The 19,185-nt window shown below is 55.0% G+C and overlaps 1 protein-coding gene across 1 annotated transcript; it reads right to left on the reverse strand.

Moving 5' to 3' along the window:
• Positions 1-1,042: 1,042 nt before the first annotated feature.
• On the reverse strand, positions 1,043-19,166 carry HIP1R (huntingtin interacting protein 1 related). The gene is made up of 32 exons (XM_033076046.1): positions 18,973-19,166; positions 13,741-13,804; positions 13,227-13,369; positions 12,895-12,951; positions 12,588-12,668; positions 12,409-12,485; positions 12,058-12,119; positions 10,857-10,997; positions 10,306-10,363; positions 10,151-10,226; positions 9,841-9,978; positions 9,708-9,766; positions 9,570-9,642; positions 9,044-9,227; positions 8,861-8,949; positions 8,159-8,275; positions 7,659-7,760; positions 7,334-7,528; positions 7,014-7,161; positions 6,635-6,721; positions 6,248-6,355; positions 5,812-5,948; positions 5,144-5,254; positions 4,992-5,050; positions 4,830-4,860; positions 4,661-4,723; positions 4,110-4,210; positions 3,351-3,456; positions 2,524-2,647; positions 2,326-2,387; positions 2,047-2,238; positions 1,043-1,961 (listed from the first exon to the last, which is right to left on the reverse strand). Exons 1-32 carry the CDS (start codon positions 19,063-19,065, stop codon positions 1,956-1,958), a joined length of 3,144 nt encoding a protein of 1,047 aa, XP_032931937.1. The 5' UTR covers positions 19,066-19,166; the 3' UTR covers positions 1,043-1,955.
• Positions 19,167-19,185: the final 19 nt, after the last annotated feature.

The following is a 19,185-nucleotide window of genomic DNA, read 5'->3' on the forward strand; positions in this document are numbered from 1 at the left end:
CCACTTGATGTGACAGCAGCCACCCCAGGGACACAGCTCTGGAACCCCCACCCAGGGCCCAGGAAAGGGAATAAAGCTCCAGGCTGGAGAGATCCCAGCAGAGCCTGCAGGGTCAGAGCAGCTGCTCTGCTCACCCAGAGCACCAGAGCCCTGCTGGGGAATGCACTTTGAACACACACCCAGCTGGGAAACGAGCACTGCCCTCTGTCCCTGCCCAGAGACCTGGACAGCCAGCTCTGGGATGTGGAACCTCAGCAGCCTCTGAGGCTGCTACAGACCTAAAATAAATACTGGAACACCTCATCAATGTGTTTACCTGAGATACAGCCACTTGTAATTCCTGTTAACTGCTTTACAGCCTCTTGGCAGTCACAGAGATGGGCTTTATGAAGTTTGACTGTAAATGGCTCAGGGTAACAAGGGAGAGGATGTAAATGTTGACTGAACATGACAGATCAGCCCCTGAACTCAAGGCAGCTGTGGTCACCCTGTGGTGCTGAACTCTAAATGCTTCAGTCTTAACACCCATCTGATATTATCTATCACATGCAGCTGCCTATTATATATATATATATGTAAAATATATAATATATATATAAATATATATGCAGTATCTATATAGTATGTACTAATATATATTATAAATCACCTATATTACTTATCATATATCTATCATAATGAGATATATATTATTTTTATATAATATAAATATAATTACCTCTTATATATTAAATTTTATATATAATATAAATATATATAGTATATAGCATAACAGTATAGATACATAAAATATGCAAAAATGCATATATATATACATATATATATGTATATATAGGCACATGCAGCACCATAGATACATATGGCTACACATACATAGAGAGGATTCTCTCCCTATATATTTATGTGTATATATAGATATATTTATGCACATTTAACTAATTTCCTTCCTCTCTCTGCCCCACAACTCAGGCCCAGTTTCCTGCAACCAACCCTGTCATGGCCCTGTCATCAACCCCTCCCCAACAACAAAGCAACACAAAAGTATTTTAAATATTGCTCCTTTAATAATCTACATCCTGGTAGTTGCTCCAAGGGAAGACACAGCTGACAGGATTTTGATTCTGCCCCTGCATCTCTCCACATCAGTAATTCCTTATTGCTGCAGACTTCTCTAGCCCCTGGCTCCCACAGGCCACGGTTAGATTTAATTCTGCTAATTATCTTAAATATAAAACATAACGCAACTGATCCCTTGACATTGCTGTAGTAATAAAAAATAGAAAAGGAAAAAAAAAATAAAAATGTATCCTTATTGCCAGTGTGTGTCAGTAACTGCTTTTCCCTAACAAAAGCCCTGCTCCACGTGCTGGGGAAGGTGAACATTTCCCTTCCTGCTGAGGGCTGATCCTATGCCAAAATGAAGTCAAATATTCCTCAGGCTGGAAAAAGGGGAATTTTAAAAAAGAGTTGCAAGAAAAGCCCACCAGTTTCCTACTGTAAAACCAGTTCACAGTTCTTGGAAAGGGTCTGAGCAGTACAGTAGAGCTACATTTACTGAAAACTTCTAGTGCTGATAAAGTCCTTACAAAAAAAAAAAAAAAAAAAAATTAACCCAAACGAACCCCAAATTAAATTAAACCGGGAGAGCCGGTCGGCAGGCAAGGAAGAGGAAGAGGAGGAGGGAGACAAGAAGAAGAAGGAAGAGAAGAAGGAAAAGGTGAAAAAGGAGGAAAAGGAGAAGGAGGAAAAGGAGAAGGAAAAGGAGAGCACTCAGCAGTGCCTAGGGAGCGCAGGAGCCCTGCCACTCTACAGTTCAGAAAAAAGGAAAACAAAAAATAAAATCTATTCCTTAAAAAACATCCAGTTGGGATTGTTTGCAGGCCGGGCGCTGAGGAGACGCCGCGTGGGAAGGCACAGCAGCGCGAAGGCAACGTCGATGTGAGGCCAGGGGCTCGCTAGGGCTGCAATGAGAAGGGACAAAACCAAAGTCAGAACTGATCCCAGAACACCCCCCCAGCCCAGGCTGCACCCCCAGCCCGGCCCCACCTCCCCCAGGCCGGGTTTCTGGGCGATTGGGGGTTTCTTGAGGATCCCTCGCCGCGGTGCCGGCGCCGGCCTGGGCTCCCCGTCCTCGGCCATGTCCTCACAGCCCCCGGCCAGGACGTAGTGCTGCTTCCTCAGCTCGCCCAGACGGACCCGCTCGCCCTCCAGCCGCTTCTCCAGCTCCAGCACCTTCACCTGCACCCAAAATCCATCCTGGTACCTGTGCTGGGGGCAGAGGGAATCCCAGGGCAGGGCTGGCTCTGATCCCCCTCAGGGCTGTACCTGTGTTTCCATCTCTTCCTTCTTCAGCTTGATGAGGGACATGCCCGAGAAGTCCATGGTGTCTGTGGGGAAAGCAGGGCCCTGCTGAGTGCACCCCTCACACACCAAAGCAGAGCTGGACGGGCACCTCGGGGTGTGCCCCAGGCCAGAAAGGGATTTGGGCTGGGATTTTCCACCTTTTCCTTGCAAAACCCTCACCTTTCTCCTCTATCTGCTCTTGCCCTGACTTGGTGGAAGCCACCACGTTTGCTGCCATCTCGTTGACGTTGCGTGAGCACTCCTGGAGCCTGGCCAGGTTCCTGCTGCTCTTCTCAGCCTTCACCTGCAAGGAGCACAGGAAAATGGATGTGGGTGCCCCCCACGACACCCCCATGGAGCTCCAGGGAGCCCCAGGCAGAGGCAAAGAGCTTTTGGGCATGAAAACCTGGGAGTGGAAAGAATGGATGGACAGATGGGAAGGTTTATCCTCAGTGATCCCATCATGGCCAGACAAGGTGATTCCTGCAAAGCCCTTCAGCCCCAGGGCACCAAACCAGCTCTGCTCCCACCTGAGCCAAGCAATCAGTAAAGACACAGCTCTGTTTTTTTAACCATGCTCTTAATTTTAAACCCATTTGGTATAAAAATCCCTATGGATCCCCCTCCCCCCACACCTGCATCTTTGTGTGCTCACTGAAACCTCTACCCCTCACTTCCACCCACACCAACAGGAAAGGTGGCAAGGACCAAAGTCCACCATCCTCAATTCCAGCTCCTGCAGCTGCTTTTCTGGATTCCTTATTAGTTATTAACATTTTCTTTACATAACCAGCTTGACAGGAGGAAGACAGGAGGTTTTACCCATCTTCATTTCCAAGGCAAGCCTCAGGTGTGGGAATATTAACACATTCATTAAAATCACAGGCTGGAAAATAGCAAGAGCTTCCCTTCTCCCTGCTCTGGGAGGCTGCAGGATTGGCAGGGAGGATGGGAACACTGTGGGACAGAATGAGAAGACACCCAAGGGACCCTGCTGGGACACCCACCTTGGAGGCAGCCACCAGCTGGGCTGTGCTGGCCGCGATTTCGTGGGAGCAGACGATCAGCTCCTCGTATTTCCCTGTGTGCAGGACAACCCTGTCTGCTGACTCCCTGAGGTGGGGGTCAAAGGGAGATTGTGTCAGAGACATGACAGAGCAAGTGCAGATTATTTATCTCCTGCTAATACCCTCAGAAAGCAGCAGCTGGATCCAGCAGCTTTGCAATTACAGAATCATGGAATTGATTGAGTTGGAAAAGATCTCCAAGATCTTTGAGTCTGGCTGTTATTAAAGCTCATACACAAAGCAATTATTCAAAGCCATGATCCAGATGATTTGGACAAAGGCAGGATTTTGTTTTCATAATGGATGAGATTTTTAAAGCTTTGCCCAGAAGACCCCCCCACATTTCCTGCACTGGCACAGGGAACTGCCCCAATCCCAACCACCCCATCCACAATATCTGAGCAGGAACTGGGACAGGGGAGATTTGATTTCACATTTTGCATTCAGGGAGGAACTGCCATCCCCAGCTAGGTGACCAAGCTATGATTCCATGAGGAATTACCAATAAACCAAACTGAGGGTTCATAAAAAGCCAGCAAAGCTCTCTATAGGGAGCCAACAATGCTGCTCCACAAGGAATTAGCACTGATGCTCTGTGGTGCCTCAGCAGTGGAATTTTGGATGCTGGGGTGACAGGGAAGCCCTGGGTGCAGCCCATGGAGTGTGCCCCAGGGGAAGCTCCCAGCCTGGGGTACCTACACGAGCTGTGTGGCTCCCCAGCCCACGGCCTTGGAGGCAGAGATCAGCCCTTCGGTCCAGCGGGAGTTCTTGGCGTAAAACTCCTGAGTTGTTGCTGCCCCCTGTTGTTATGAGAATATTATGGCCCGGATTAACTTGTGTCTAATACACAACAACATATAAATCTGTATTAAATATCCATATAAAGTGTAACAATATATTAATTAATATATAAAGCCATAAATCAAGGGAGTGACAGCATTCCTGTGCTCTTCATGCTGTTCTTATTGACTGGTTTAAATAATAGTCAAGGAAAACAACATCAAGCTTACAAATGTGAGCTGGGTTTGGTTTAAAACACACAAGTTTAGACCATCATCATTAGATGGACAGGGCTTTGCAAGGGTGAGAGTGATTTGTTCAAGAGAGCACAGAGCTGAGCAGCTCATCTCCAGCAACTGGGACTGCCAGAGTGCTGCTAACAGGGAAACCACGAAATCCAGGATTTCTGCAGTTTGGGGGAAATTCTCTGTATTTCAGGTCAGTACAAAGAGATGAGTGTAGGGACTTACCCGGCCACTTTCCACTATCTCCTTCTGCAGGTTTGTAGATGTTGTTACAAGAAGTCTGATAGCCTGGAATGGAGGAAAACAGGTTTTGGGTTTGATGGGGTCTTACAGAGGAAGATTGATGCTGCTGCTGGAGTTTTGTGCACCCCAGAGGGGTTTCTGCAGCACTGACCTTCATTAGATCTGTGCAGGAGTTCAGAATCCTGGAGGGAAGCAAGAGAAAAGTGTTCAGCATCCAGGAAAGCTTTGGCCTCAGAAAATGGGGCTTTTTTTGAGATCAGCCTGATTTGGAGCAGAGCACAGACCTGTCACATATCCATTCCCAAAAACTCACCGCTCATTCACTTCCAGCTTAACCCCAGAGCTCTCACTCCTGGCCTGGCTCATCATCTCCTGTTGGGAACAAGAGGAAGGGTTGGATGCAATGGTGAGGTGAGAAAGGTAGAGTAAGGATGGACACTCAGCCACCCCATGGCTCTGTCTCACCTCTATCCTCCTGACAGCATCCTCAATTGCCTCTGAGGTGGAGGCCATCTCCTTCTCAACCATGTCCCCCAGCTCCTCCTGCTTGATGTCCAGGCTCTTGGGTCTCAGCTCCTGCCAGAGGAGGCAGCAGGCATGAGGAGATTTTAGGCAGAGAAACAGAAGGGAATATTTATAAGGAATAACTACAAACCAAAATATCCAATTCCTTCCCACCCCCACCAAATAATGAAAGCTGCAGGAGCAGCATTGTGCAGCCTGCAGAGGTGAAGGTACATGTGCCACCAACTTGCATCAAACATGGTACAGGGACCTCAGAGGTAAAAAATGCCCCAAATCAAGGTGACAAAACTCCATCACAGGAGCAGTCTCTGCTCCAGAGGGCTCTGGAGAGCTGAACAGTGGTGTAAAGGAAAAGACTAATAGGGGCTTCACGAGGAGAAACATCTGAAAGATGGGAAATTTCCTTCCACAGGGGTTACTGGGCTGAAAGCCTTCAGCTGATCTGAGGGTGACCAGCTCTGTGCACCACCAGGAAGGGTCTCAGTGCTTGGAAGCTGAGATGGCTCAAGGAAAGCACCAGAGCTTGTGGGTATGGGGGACAAACCACCCCAAAGGGTTCCCTGGGACCCACAGGTGGGAAGGTGGCTGTGCTGGGCTCCATCTCCTACCTGGGCCAGCTGCAGGACCCCTGTCAGTGCTCCTCTCACGTCCCCCAGCTCAGCACTGCCCAGCCTCTGCCTGTCCTTCAGCTTGTCCAGGTACTCCAGGCTCCGCTGGCCGCACTCCCGGCACGTCTCTGTCAGCCCTGCAGGGAGCACAGCTTGGTGCCAGCCCTGCCTGGCCAAGGGCTCCCTTCCTCCCAGCCCTGCCCACCCTCATCTTCCTCCTCCCCTCATCCACAGCAAATGTCTTCTAGGAGATTACAAAGGAGTTTCCAGGAGCAATGTGGCCCAAGGAGGGGCACTAGAGGGCAGGAAATGTTGGGAATGGAAGCATGGGGAATGTGCTGTCCTTAGTAAAATCTGCCCCTGGCAGAGGGAACTTTGGCATGGCCTCCCTAAAGAAAAATATCCCCCCCAGCACCCCCTGCATTCCTGCACTCACGGTCAGCGTGGTCCGTGGGGGCCAGGTGGGACGTGGCGCTGCCATTGACGATGGTGTCAGCAGTCAGGTGTGCAAAGAGGGCCAGAGCCCCCACCAGCCCTGCAGCATCTGCCAGAGACAGCACAGGCTCAGCAGCTGCCAGCCCAGGGCACCCCCTGCCACATCCTGGGCCTGCAGCTCATCCCTGAAGGCACTCAGGGATCAGTACAAGACTCAGAGATGTTGGGATTGATCCCTCCAGCTTGAAGGAGCACACAGGAATCCCCCAGTGCCTCCTGTATTCCCTCTGTCCCCAGGGCATTGCTGCCTGCTGGTGGCCCTGCAGCCACCAGGGGCTGCTGGATGTATGGAAAGCTGGGAGCAGTGCCAGTCCCCAGCCCCAGGTACCTGCCATGGAGGCCACGTACTGCGCGTGCCCCTTCTCCAGGGTATCCGTGGACTCCAGCGCCGCCTGCGCCCGGCTCAGCAGGTAATCTGCAGGGAATTCAATTTCCTTTCATTGCCTTAGCACAGCCAGGCTGGTGGGTGTCTGCACCAGTGTTGACTCCACAAGGCACCACTGAGTGGAAGTGTATCCCTGGTTGGGGAACAGCACTAAAATCTGAGCAAAACAGTGCTGAAGATGAGAGCTAAAAATTCATCCTGGGAAGTCCCAACTGCCTCAGGCATGATGGAAAACATGCCATGGGAGGGCTGAGATGCAACATTATCTGTCCAGGAAGGAGAAGGCACAGCATGGTTCAGCCCCTGGATGAGCAGGGCTTACCTGGGGAGCTGGTGCAGCGGAGGTGCAGGGGGTCATCCAGCTTGGCCATGGCATCACGGACGATGTCCTGGGCTTCTCTCACTGTCTCCTGCAGGACTCCAAACTGATCCTCCAGCAGCTTCTGCTGCAGGCTCTGCTCCTGATTGCTCTGTGAGGCAGGAGGAATAGGTAAGTGGAACAGCATCCCCATCAGCAGCACATCCTTTGAGAGCCCCTTTCCAGGATTAGACCCAACCATCCCATGACTGCTGGTACAAGTGATATCCCACTGGCTGCATCGGCTGGCAACCCCAAACATCTCACCCCACACAGCACTGTACCTTCTCCAGGAGCCTGCCCTGGAGCTCTCTGATCTCCCTTGAGGCCTTGTCTGCCTCCTGGCTCAGCTGCAGCTCCTTCTCCTCGATGAGGCCCCGTGTGGAGAGCAGCTCACACTCCTTCTCGCTCACCGACCGCCTCAGCACCTCCTTCTCGGCATGCAGAGCATCCACCTGGGCACTGAGCTCCACACCTGCCTGCCACGGGGGCCAGGACACCCTGTCACTCCCCTGTCACTGCTGGCACCCCGACAGACACACAGGGGGTGGCTCAGCAGTGGTGGCAGGGTTAGATGGGCCCTGGCTCGTGCTGCCCCCAGCCCTGTACCTGCTTGGCGTGGCTGAGCGAGCGCTGCGCCTGCTCCAGCTCGTCCCGACGGGCGTCCAGCTCCTGCCTCAGCTGCTCCATCTGCACACTCTGGTCCTCCAGCTGTGCCCACACACCGTGCTCAGGGCTCAGCCAGGATGGAGGGAATGAACCCAGCCATGTTTTGCAGGGAGGGGGTTTTGGAATGTTGGGCAGGGGGCATCTCTTGGAAAGGCCCCTTTTCCCACACCAGGAATTTTGGGAGCAGGCCCCATCTTGAGCCCCAAAGAACAAAAGCACTCAAACCCAGAAATTTGCATTGTAGCATTTTCTTAGGGGAAGAAAAGACAGATTTGGGCAAGGGGGAATGAGTCATACATCAACACCTTACAGAGGAGCCAGGGCAACTCTTCCCTGGAATCAGAGCCCAACAGCAACAACCACCCCTTTCCCTTGCTCCCAAACTGCACTTCCCAGGCTGGGGAGGGCTCAGTGCTGGCAGGGAAGGATCCAGAGCTCACCTTCATCTCAGCCTCTCGCTTGACCTGCTCCACCTGAAATGCCAGCTGCTCCTTGACACGTGCCACCTCCTCCTGGCTCTGCTGTGTGACCGTCAGCTGCTTGGCGGTGTCAGCGTTCTGTGGGGGGACACAGGGCTCACCTGGTGTTCCAAGGGGGACCCTCACTGTCCCCACACTCATTCCAACCCAATTCTAGCTCAGAAAATAAATCCCAGATGCCTTTCTCACAGCATCTAAAATGCTGGCTGACAGTGGGCATGGATTCAAGAGGTGTCCCCTGCTCAGAGGGCAATGGGAGCAATACAGTATGAGATTGGGCAGGCATGAGCCACACCGGTGATGGCAGAGGGACAAAAGCAAGACCAAAACACCCAAAGCAAAAAAACTAAACAGGTGAGTGGCACAGCTGAGACACAAGATCCCCACCACCTGCATATCCCTCAAGAGGGACAGGAGCCAAGCATCCTATGACTGCTGGTACAAGTGATATCCCAGCCACAGAAACCAGCAGAAACAGACCAAACAACAGCAAAACACCCCAAAAAACAACAACAACAAAACAACAAAAATACCCAAAGGGACCATGACGGAAGAGGAAAAGGGTGCTTATCTCTGCCCTGGATACCCCAGCCCCAAAAGGGAGGGATTTCATTCTGGGACACTGCACTCAGTGTCAGTCCCTGCCTGCAGAGGCAGCATTACCTTCCTCAGGAGCTCAGCGTGGATGTTGATGAGCTCGCTGTGCTTCTCCTTTAGCTTCGTGTAGCGGATCTCAGTGGCGCTGGCTTTCTCTGCAGGGGTGAGAGAGCAAGGGGTGAGTGCTCAGTGAGCACAGCAAGGGCAGCCCACAGGGCCTGGGCACCACAGGACACCCCAGGGACCTACTCTCAGCCTCAGCACAGAGTCTCTGTGACCTGTCACTGTCCTGCTTCACCCTCTGCAGCCTCTCCAGCTCATCCCGCAGCTGCTCGTTGTCCACCAGCGCCTTCTGCTTCTGCTTGCGCTGCTCCTCCACTTCTCCCTCCAGGCTGTTCACCTGTGCCTTCAGCTGGGTGATGTAGCGCTGTGCCTGTGGGGTCACCGGGCAACTGGGGCACAGCTCTGCCCTCCCCAGCACCCCTGCCCAGGTGCCCCACTGCAATTTGGGCAGAGCAGCCATGGGATGCATGGAAAGCTCTCCCCTTTACCCCTGCAATCACTCTGTCCCTGTTGGTAACAACAGGACAGCAGGGGACTGGTCTCACATGCCTCCACCTCATCAGGAATCACATCCTGGCACTGGGAGAGGTCCCAAAACACAACACTGGATGCCAGGACCCCCACTCCTGCTGCATCCCTTCAGGGTTCTCACAACTCAGCACCAAACCCCACCCCATTCTCCCACCTCCTCTGCTCCCCAGCCAGGCTTTACCTCCAGTTTAATCTTCTCCATCTCTGCACGGAGCGTTTCCACCTCCTTCTTCAGGCTCTCAATCTGTGCATCCCTGTGGGCAAAGGCAGGTTGGTCCCACGTGGCAGCAGCCACTCATCCCTGCTGGCCCCCCCATACCTGTCATCCCAAACGCCGTTGGGCGGCCCGAAGGTTTGCTCAAACAGATCCGAGGTCATCTGGGAAGGACAGAGGGTGCTGAGTTGAGCCAGGACATGGGAGCCTGCCCCCCATCCCAGCCCCAGGCCCCCACCTGTGGCTCTGTGGTGGAAGTTGTGCTGATCTCAATGAGGTTCTCTGGCTCCTCATCCTCGGGGGCTTCCTCAGGGATGACAACCACCGGCTTCACGTGCTCAGCCAGCGCCGACGCCCGTAGGAAGTTTGGGGGGTTCTGTTGGGACAAGAAGTTGTTGCAGCCTTGCAGGGGGTTCAGGAACTGCACAGGCAGAGTGCCAAGGGAAGGGAGGGAGACAGATGGTTCCTCTGCAGCATCCCCAGACCCCAAACCCATCCAGGGGGGCACCCACAAACTCTCCAGAGCACCACACCAACTCCTGCCATACCTCCGGCAGCCGAGGGATCTGGATAAGCCGCTTGAAATACAGCATGTCAGATGCCTTCTTAAAGAAGTTTTTAAGGCTGGAGAGGAGGGAAAGACAAATGGGAGATGAGAGAGGGCGTGGAAGGAGGAAGGGGACCACACCTGGGCTCTGGTTACCTGCGGAACTGCTCGTGGAAGCGATCCCGGTGGCCCTGCAGGGTGTCAGCTGGCAGACCTGGGTGAGCAGGGACAGCTGTGACTGATCTGGGCTGCACGAGTGTCCACATGCACCCAGATCCCTCCACTGCAAAAGCCAGCATGGTAAAAACCAGGAGGGAGTGGAATGTGAGGGGTCAGGATGGGAAGTGGGTGTTCCCATCCCCAGAGCAGGCATCAGGGATGTAGCACAGGGAGATGTGGGTGTGGGAACTCCAAAATACCCACATGAGGCTGCTGGCACTGTGCTGCCCAGCAATCCCATGCAGGGGCTGGCAGGCCAGAGCACGTGGGCTTGAATTAATCAAGAACAAGTCCTTCTATTCCTTAATCAAGAAAAGTCCTTCTAATTCCTTTATCTGGAATGTCTGTGTGGGATGGAGGAGGCCCCTCAAGCCCAGCTGGGACACAGGGACATGACAATGGGCGCCTCAATCCACACCAGCCTCATCCCCAGATCCAGAAGCCCACCCTGGGAAAACAGCAGCAGGGAGCACACCCCAGGGACTCACAGGAGTGCAGCTTGAACATTAACTTGACGGAGTAGTGGTAGAGGTGGCTGCAGTCCTGGATGACCTGGATGAGGGGGGCCAGGCGGCACTGCACGGCCGACATCTGCGACACGGCCATCGAGGTGTTGAGCTGCCTGAAAACTGAGGGGAGCTGTGTTTGCAGAGCTGCCTGGGCTCGGCCACGCCGCTTGATCATTAACCACGGTGGATGTGGAGCAGGGGAAATGCCAGGGCTGCTGCCCTGAGCTGAGATAACTCCACTCTGAGCAGCAAAAACACCCAAAGGGACCACACTGGCAGAGGGAAGGGGTGCTCAGCTCTGCCGTGGATACCCCACCCCCAAAAAAGGAGGGGTTTAACCCCAGGACTCTGCCCTCAAGCTGCTGCTGCACGACACAGCTGGGGAAAGTGAGAGGTTTTGCTCCATTCTATTTAATCATGCAAGGATCTGGGAGAGGATCCCAGGGCAGGGGACGAGCCCCGCGGCACCGCAGCCTGGCCTGCCCCTGCTCAGACACAGATCCCTTCCCTTGGCAGGGATCCAGGCAGCACATCCACCCTGGCTTCTTCCCCGCTCAGCTTTAAAGTATTTATGAATATAAATTCTCTGTATAACTGGGTCAGGAGGAGAAGCAGGAGGCTGTTGGGAGCCGGGAGAATGGTATCTCCCACTGTGCCCTGTTTTCCAGGGCAGCTCCGTGTTCCTGAATCTCAACAGAACAAGAATCTGCCACCTCTCTAAGCCATCTAAAAATTCCTAAGGAGGTGAGAGACATGAGCAGGGGTGTCCAGCCCTCCCTGGAGGCATTTCAATGAGCGGAAATTAGTCTTTAAAAAGAAGTACAGCCCCATCCTCTGCTTCAGAGGGACAGAAGGCATTTATGCAATGCATATGATTAATGTGGTTGTACAAAAAAGAAATAAAAACATTTCAGAGCAGCTCTGCTCTGAAAACAACACTCTGCCTTGTTCAGGTGGGTTCAAAGCAGCCACAAGCTCTAAATATTTTCCTACAACTGCCTTTACAGAGCTTCAACAGGGGAATCCAGCTGAGAAATCACCTCAGAAATCTCACGGGAGGAGGAGGAGGGACCTGAGCCTCCAACCTCGGCCTCCCGGAACTCCATTCCCGACCAAAGAGCGAAACTATTGCTCAAGAGCCCCGGGCAGTGGGAGGGACCTGCCCCTGCCGCCTCCTCACCTGACTCCGACAGCTTCAGCTCACAGTCCAGGTAGTCAAACAACTCGACCGTCAGCTGGAAACTGCCAAAACAAACCAAAACTCCATCACTTGACAGCACAAAGATCTCTGCTCCAGCTGCTCGTGTTCATTGAGAGTCCTCATGATGGCAAGGGCTCTGACTGACAAGAATTTGGGGTTTTTCTCCCTGCATTTACACCCCACAGTGCTCTGTGGGTGCAGGAGGAATCAGGCACCATCCAAACAATTTACTGCCTCATCCTGGAGTGGTTTCATCAGCAGGACACTGCCAGCTGGGGATTGTGGAGCTGGTGACCACATTTGGGCACTGGACCCCACCAGGACACTCACATGTTGTTCACATCTGTCCCTGCAGTCTTTTCCAGCACCTCATCCGACACTTCAAGGCCCGGGGGGAACTCGGGATGCTTTGGAAAAGGAAGGAAAAAGCCATCAGTTGCTGCTAATACCTCTTGCTGGTGTGACACATCCCCTTGTTCTGATGGTGTGGAGGGGGCAGAGGGTCTCACCTTGACGTGGAAGGAGATCTTGGTGAGCAGGAGCCGGGTGTAGATGCTCACCAGCTGCCCGTACCTGTCGTGCAAATGGCCCTGCAGAGACACGAGGGCAGACAGGGGGAATCCAGAGTGATGTAACCAGATCCAGCAGATCCAGTGACCTGCACCAGCCCTGTGGCTCCACCATGCACACAACCATCACCCAAAGAGACTGCAGGTTACTTCAGATAGGGCTTCACCCTCTCTGTGCCCACTGTGTTCCTCAGCAACCACCTCCAAACCCCCTGGGAAGCACAAACCTCCACTCTGCCCCACTCACCCACAGGTCCCCCGTCTCTCGGATGTTGCTGCGGTACCTCTGGCAGTCCTGGAGAACCTGGAGACAAAAAAGGGAAGGATGTGACACAGTGGGGCTGGCTGGCTGCCCTGATGCTGGGGAAGAGGAGGGATCCAGCTCCTTACACCATTCCAGCTCTGGGAGAAGTTCCCAAAGGTCAGGGATTTGCATTGGGAAGTTCAAAGATGCGAGACAACAGAGCGCCTCACAGCCTGGGAAAGGTGGCTGGGGTAGGGAAGGGATCCCATTTCTTCACTGCCAGAAATTTCCCCCTGCCAGTGAAGCAGCAGGGACATTGCAGAGGGGACACTTACATTGGGGTGGCCGTCACGCAGCACCTTGTGCAGGACGTGGCAGAACTTCCAGCTGAGGATGGCACTGCTGGGCAGGGGCAGCCCGATGGCATAGGACCAGAAGGTGAACGCTCCCTTCTCGTGGTGAGTCCCCAGGATGATCCCTTCCAGTGAAGTCAAGGCCAACTGGATACACACAAAGCAGGGGACAGGCTGGGCTGCTCTTGCTCAACTTCCATTGAAAAGGGGACACAGGGATCTCAATGCTGCATCCCTAAATAAAACCCCCAGGTAAGACCCCCATTCGTCATTTTGGGTTCCCCTGCTGAGGGCACACTGCATTTTACTGAAATGCCATTTTACTGCACTGCTCGTTTGCCTTTTCACTGATGGATGAACCTTTCTGATGCCAGCTCCCAACCAGGCTCTGCATGGATCTTTGTCTCCCAAATCTCCTGTGGCTCCAGCATCAGGAGGTGACATCCCCACACCCCAAACTCCTCTGTGCTGTCCTGGGTGACAAGGCAAAGGATACGACGGGCATGTTTCTCCTTTACTGGTGCTTCCTGTGTGTTAATGGCTTTGCTGATGCTGATGGCCTGCAAGAGGAGGGGAGAGTGGCTGTCAGACATGGTGTGACCCCCATGGCTACCCCAAAGTGCAGTGCTGGTGCTTTTGGGGAATACCCTGAATTTTAGAGAACATTTGTCACCTCAAAGTCATCAGAATAGGCCTTTTTATCCACAAACAAAGCATCCATTAAACCCCCATCCCCAGCAGGATCTGACCACTGCTGCTGGTGCTCCCGGCTGTCCCTGTCCCAGGAAACCAATTTTTGCATTTTTGCAGCCTGAACTCAGCGCCATGCCCGGGGAATATTAAAGCACAACAGTGAGATGCCAAATTCCAGGGTTGTCTGTGTAATCACAAGGAGCCTTTGAACCACGGGGGAGTGGTTTGGGTTCTTCTGAGGATGTTGCTGCTTGCAAACAGCACGTGGGGAAAAGCAGCCCCCAAGCAAGGAGGGAGTGGCGGCCTCAATGCCCATCTTGATGGAGCAAAAATCCAGAGCAATGTGCTTATCAGAGGAGCATTATCTATATTTTGATGTGCTTGATCACAGCACACTTTAAATCATGAATTTATTCCAAAAGATGACCCCAGACTGGGGCTGGTTGCATCTCCCATGCGTTGATGGGCTGCAAATCCAAGCTGCTGTGTTTGATGAGGATCTTCCTCCTCAGACTCAACTGAGCTGCTTCACCCTCACAGGAGAGCTGGGACTGTGCCTGTGTCCATGAGCCCTCTGTCACCAGCAGAGGAAAAAGATCCCAGCTGGGAAGGCAGGAAGCAGCTCCACTGCCAGCACTTGTGCCGGAAGAGGAACTCGGTCCCTCCCTGCAGCTCCACAGCTCTAAAACCTCACAAAAATCCTATGTACCTGCCCAGGAAAGCACCTGCTTCCACATGGTTGCTTGTTCAGGGACACCTCTGAAATGAGGTGCTTTCCTGTAGGAGGAGGAACCTGATGCCAGGTTATCGAGTGCTCCTGACTAATGCAGGAGGAACCCAACACCGAAGGGGAAATGTCAAAGGTATCCAGCACCAAACCCACCCAAAAGAGTCTAGAACAGCCACCCACAAACTGACCATGACAGCAACAAAACTGTGAAACATCCTAAAGAGTGAACCCACCCAAAAGGTTGAGCCCAGTTGCTGGGGAGAGGGTCTGGGTCTGGCTTTGCCTTTCCTGCACTGGCGGAGTCCCGGTGTTACCTCGCCATGTGGGGCCGCAAAGCAGCAGCAGAGTTAAGCCGGTGACTTGCTGTAATCCTCTTATCCCCAAAGGTTAACGAGCCTGGAGTGCCCAGGAACAGGCACTTGCAGCACAGCTGCCTCTCCCAAAGTGCCTTCACAACCACCCAAAAGCCTGGAGCTGGCAGAGGCTGTGCCCTCGATGGCAGCTTGGCTGGAGAGATGTGCCACAGGTCCTCAGGGATGCCAGCACCTCCCATGGGATACTGCCAGCAAGGATGGTTTATCCTGGACCAGGGAGCAACCAAGCCAAGGCTAGGAAGGAGTTGGAAATGCATCTCACAGTGAAGAGCTGCTGCAGGAGTTACTGCATCTTTACTGAGGTGTTTTGCATAGAGGGAAGTTTTGCTGCCTGCCCTAAGACAGGCCTGTCCCAACCCATCACACACATCCCAACCCATCTACGGAACCTGAGCCCCACAGGGGCTGGAGGAGGTACAGCCAGAATGGTCAAAGTGGGAGACAGGCAGAGCCCCAAGAAAGGAAATGTCCTCTGTCCTCAAGGACAGTACCTCAGCTGCTCAGTGGGCTGGGACCCTGCTGGTCTGCCCCAAAACAGAGCAGTAATTCCCACTGGCAATGGTGGTTTTATTGCATTTATTGCCCTCAGTCTCACTGACAGCCTGACCAGCCAAAACTGAGCCCAGGAGCTGCTGGAGAGGTTGGTTTCATCCTTGGTGATTCAGTGCAGAGGTTTCACTGAGCCATTTCATGTCCAGCACAAGGACTGGACCCACGCAGGGGCAGCCCCAGCCCATCCACAGCACCACCTGAGAGGCTGTGTCCAGCATGGTCCCAAATAAACCACGGTGGCACCAAACCAGTGCCAGTCCCTCTGTGTGCTTTCACTGCCCCCGAGCATCAGGCTTGGATCCAGGAAAAGGGGATGGTGGCACCAGGGACAGGCATGGGGCAGTGCTGCAGCCTGGGACACATGAGCTGTCAGGACATTCCTGCTGGCTGCCTGGCAAAGCCAGGCTGTGGAGGATGGCTCCAAAATGGGGAGATTCCCCCTTGACCCAACCTCTTGGGACACCACTGGCACGTCTGGAGATGGGCAGGTCCTGGTTGTCACTGCAGGTGCACAACCAGCCTGGCCAAAACTTTGATGCAACCTGTGGACTGCTCCCCATCGCTGACAGGCACCAGGGTGAGGAGCCAGCCCCAAAACCTGCCTGGCCATGGGCTGTGGGAGCCCACAGGGGAGCAGCCCCAGCGCTTTGCTCACAGCCTGCACGTACCAAGGCGGTGACTAAAGCCGGGATCAAAGCGCCCAAATGAAGGAGCACAATTCACATCCACCCTTTCGTTCCAGGCTGCTTTTAATTAGGGCTGATCCTCCCACCCACGGCTCCCCAGAGCCCTGCCAACCCACAGGGTCCCAATCCCCACCTGGCAGGTGGATGCTGGGTCCCAGCACGATGCCACAGCAGGAGAGATTTTTTGGCAGCTGGAACGCTCCCTGGCCAGGCAGCACGAGAGCTGTCAGAACAGCTGAGCTACGAACTCCAGAGCTCCCTTCCTAACGCTGCTCCTTCCCAAATTACACCAGGAAAACACCACTTGGCAGGCACACACAATGCAATCCTGCAGGCTCCAGAGCTCATTGGATTTTTAACCTTTTTGCTTAAGAAAAGCAAAAACTGGCAGCAGAAAAGGACAAGTTTTTCCTCCTGCCAGGCTGCCAAGCAAGCGCTGCTGTGGGATGGTGATTTCCTACTGCCCACGTATGGCTTCTCCAGGGGAGACATCCTCATCACCCTGACACAAGACATGGAAAAGCATTCTCAGGGAAAGCAGGTGACCCTTCTGTCACCCACAAGGACCTGGGATCACAGCAGGGTCAGCAACTGCTGTCTGTAACTACAGACATCCCCCAGGCCCCCACAGGGGAAAAGGTGACGGCGTTCTGGATTCTGGTACAGAATCCTCAGGCAGCAGAGGGATGTGCCAGCAGCATCTCTGTGACACAGGGATGAGATGGGGACGTGCCACCAGCACCCCTGTGACACAGGGAAGAGCAAGGGACATGCCACCAGCACCCCTGTGACACAGGGATGAGATGGAGACATGCCACCAGCACCCCGGTGACACAGGGATGAGCAGGGGACGTGCCACCAGCACCCCTGTGACACAGGGAAGAGCAGGGGACGTGCCACCAGCACCCCTGTGACACAGAGATGAGCAGGGGACATGCCACCAGCACCCCTGTGACACAGGGAAGAGCAGGGGACGTGCCACCAGCACCCCTGTGACACAGGGATGAGATGGGGAGATGCCACCAGTACCCCTGTGACACAGGGAAGAGCAGGGGACATGCCACCAGCACCCCAGTGACACAGAGGTGACTGGCAGCTGGCTGGGCAGCTGCTATAATTAGAGGTAAAAAGGCAGATCAATACCCACTGAACAGTTCTGCTCTCACTGAAGCACCACTAAAGGAAACCACACCAGAATAAAGCTCCTTTAGGACAGTTTTCAGCAGTTGCTGGATAAAAGGTCCGTTCTGGGCAGTGAATGAGACCATCAGCCAGCAAGCCTGGGGTCAGAGAGCTAAAAGCTCTAACAGAGAGCAATCACCTCCTTGCCCTGTCCATGTCTCTGCTCACAGCATCCCTGTGTCTGCACAGATTTCCAGAGCACAAGTCCCAGCGAGAAGCCCAAAATGCCCTGGAAGGGCAGGGGGAGGAGAGTCCCGTTCGTGCCCGGCTGGCACGGGCAGCCCCGGGCGCACGGGGCAGCGCTGCCGCCACGATCGTTTATCAGCAGTGCCCAGCGGGACGATTGAAGGAGACGCGTCCAGAGGGAACCGGAATTGCCGGTTTTCTCGTGTTGCTCCCCAAACTCAGCAAGCTCCGTTTCCTACCCAGCACCGTGACCCTGCGAGGCCTGAAATTCCCACCTGCCTTCGCTGGCGCTCTCTGGGGCCAAACCAACCCACGGGCTAAGGAAGGAACCGCAAAGCAAAGGGGCAAAGGGAAAAACATCTGAGATGAATGCACAGCCTGTAAAAGCAGAGTCAGAGGAGGCATGCACTGTTATTTTTGCTGGGGCAGCAGCGAGCCCGTCAGTCTGTCCATCCCTCTGCCCATCCCTGCCCACGCTTTCTGAGTACTTCATTTCCCACTAGCCATGTGCCAGCCCCATCAGTGCCAGCCCCATCAGTGCCCGACCAGTGCGCACCCCGTAGGGGCACAGGACTACGGACACCCCGGCCAAGCCGGGCACAAACACATCTGGGCTTTGTTTCCACTCTGCCACCCTCCGTGGGTCCAAACTCCCCGATCCCCGCAGGGTGACCCCGCGGGTGACCCGGAGCGGCGGGACAGGGGTGAATCCATCCCCGGTGCGAAACATCCCCCGGTGCCGCTGGGGCCCGGCAGGGATGCGGAGATGCCCATTCCTGGGGCTGCCGAGGAGCCTCCGGGCTCCGTAAAAGTTTCCCTGTGCGCTGCCGGCCGTGTTTACCTGCGAGAAGGCCCGGGAGGTGCGGGGGGGCGCAGCGGCGGCGCGGGGCCCGGCTGCCCGCGGGGGCGGCGGCGCACGGCGGGGCCCGGGGGCGCGGGGACGGGCGCGGGGGCGGCGGGACGGGCGGGTGCCCACACGGGACCGTCCCGCGGCCGCGCCGGGAGGAAGCGGCGGCGCAGGTGGGGGCGGGGGAGCGCGCGCCGTGCCGGCACCGGGGACGGACGGACGGGCGGGCACGGGCACAGGGACGGCGGCCGCGCTGCCCCACCGGGGCTTCTCCGGAGCCCGCCGGGCACCCGCGCCCCCCATCCCGTCTCATCCCATCGCCCGAGAAGCCTCCGTGCCCAGCGAGCCCTGAGGCGATGCCCCGCGGAAAAAGCCGGCCCGCCCCGTCCCCGAGCCGGGAGCAGGATCAGGACCAAAACCGGGACCCGGTAACCGCGGCCGGTCCCGCGGCCCCACCGCCCCCTCCCGCCGTCCTTGCCTGGCTCTTGTCGAACTGCTCCCGCTCCGCCTCCAGGCTGTGCCCGCCGCGGCGGCTCAGCACCCGCGCCGGCACGCTCTTGATGCTGTTCATGGTGGGAGCTCCCCGCTCCGGTATCCGCGTTCCGGTACCCGCGTTCCGGTATCCGCGCTCGGGGCTCCGCGCTCCGGGCAGGAGCGACCGGCGCCGCCCGCCCACCGCCCCTCACGGCGC

The sequence above is a fragment of the Catharus ustulatus genome, chromosome 18 (genome assembly GCF_009819885.2).
Source record: "Catharus ustulatus isolate bCatUst1 chromosome 18, bCatUst1.pri.v2, whole genome shotgun sequence".
Taxonomy (NCBI): domain Eukaryota; kingdom Metazoa; phylum Chordata; class Aves; order Passeriformes; family Turdidae; genus Catharus; species Catharus ustulatus.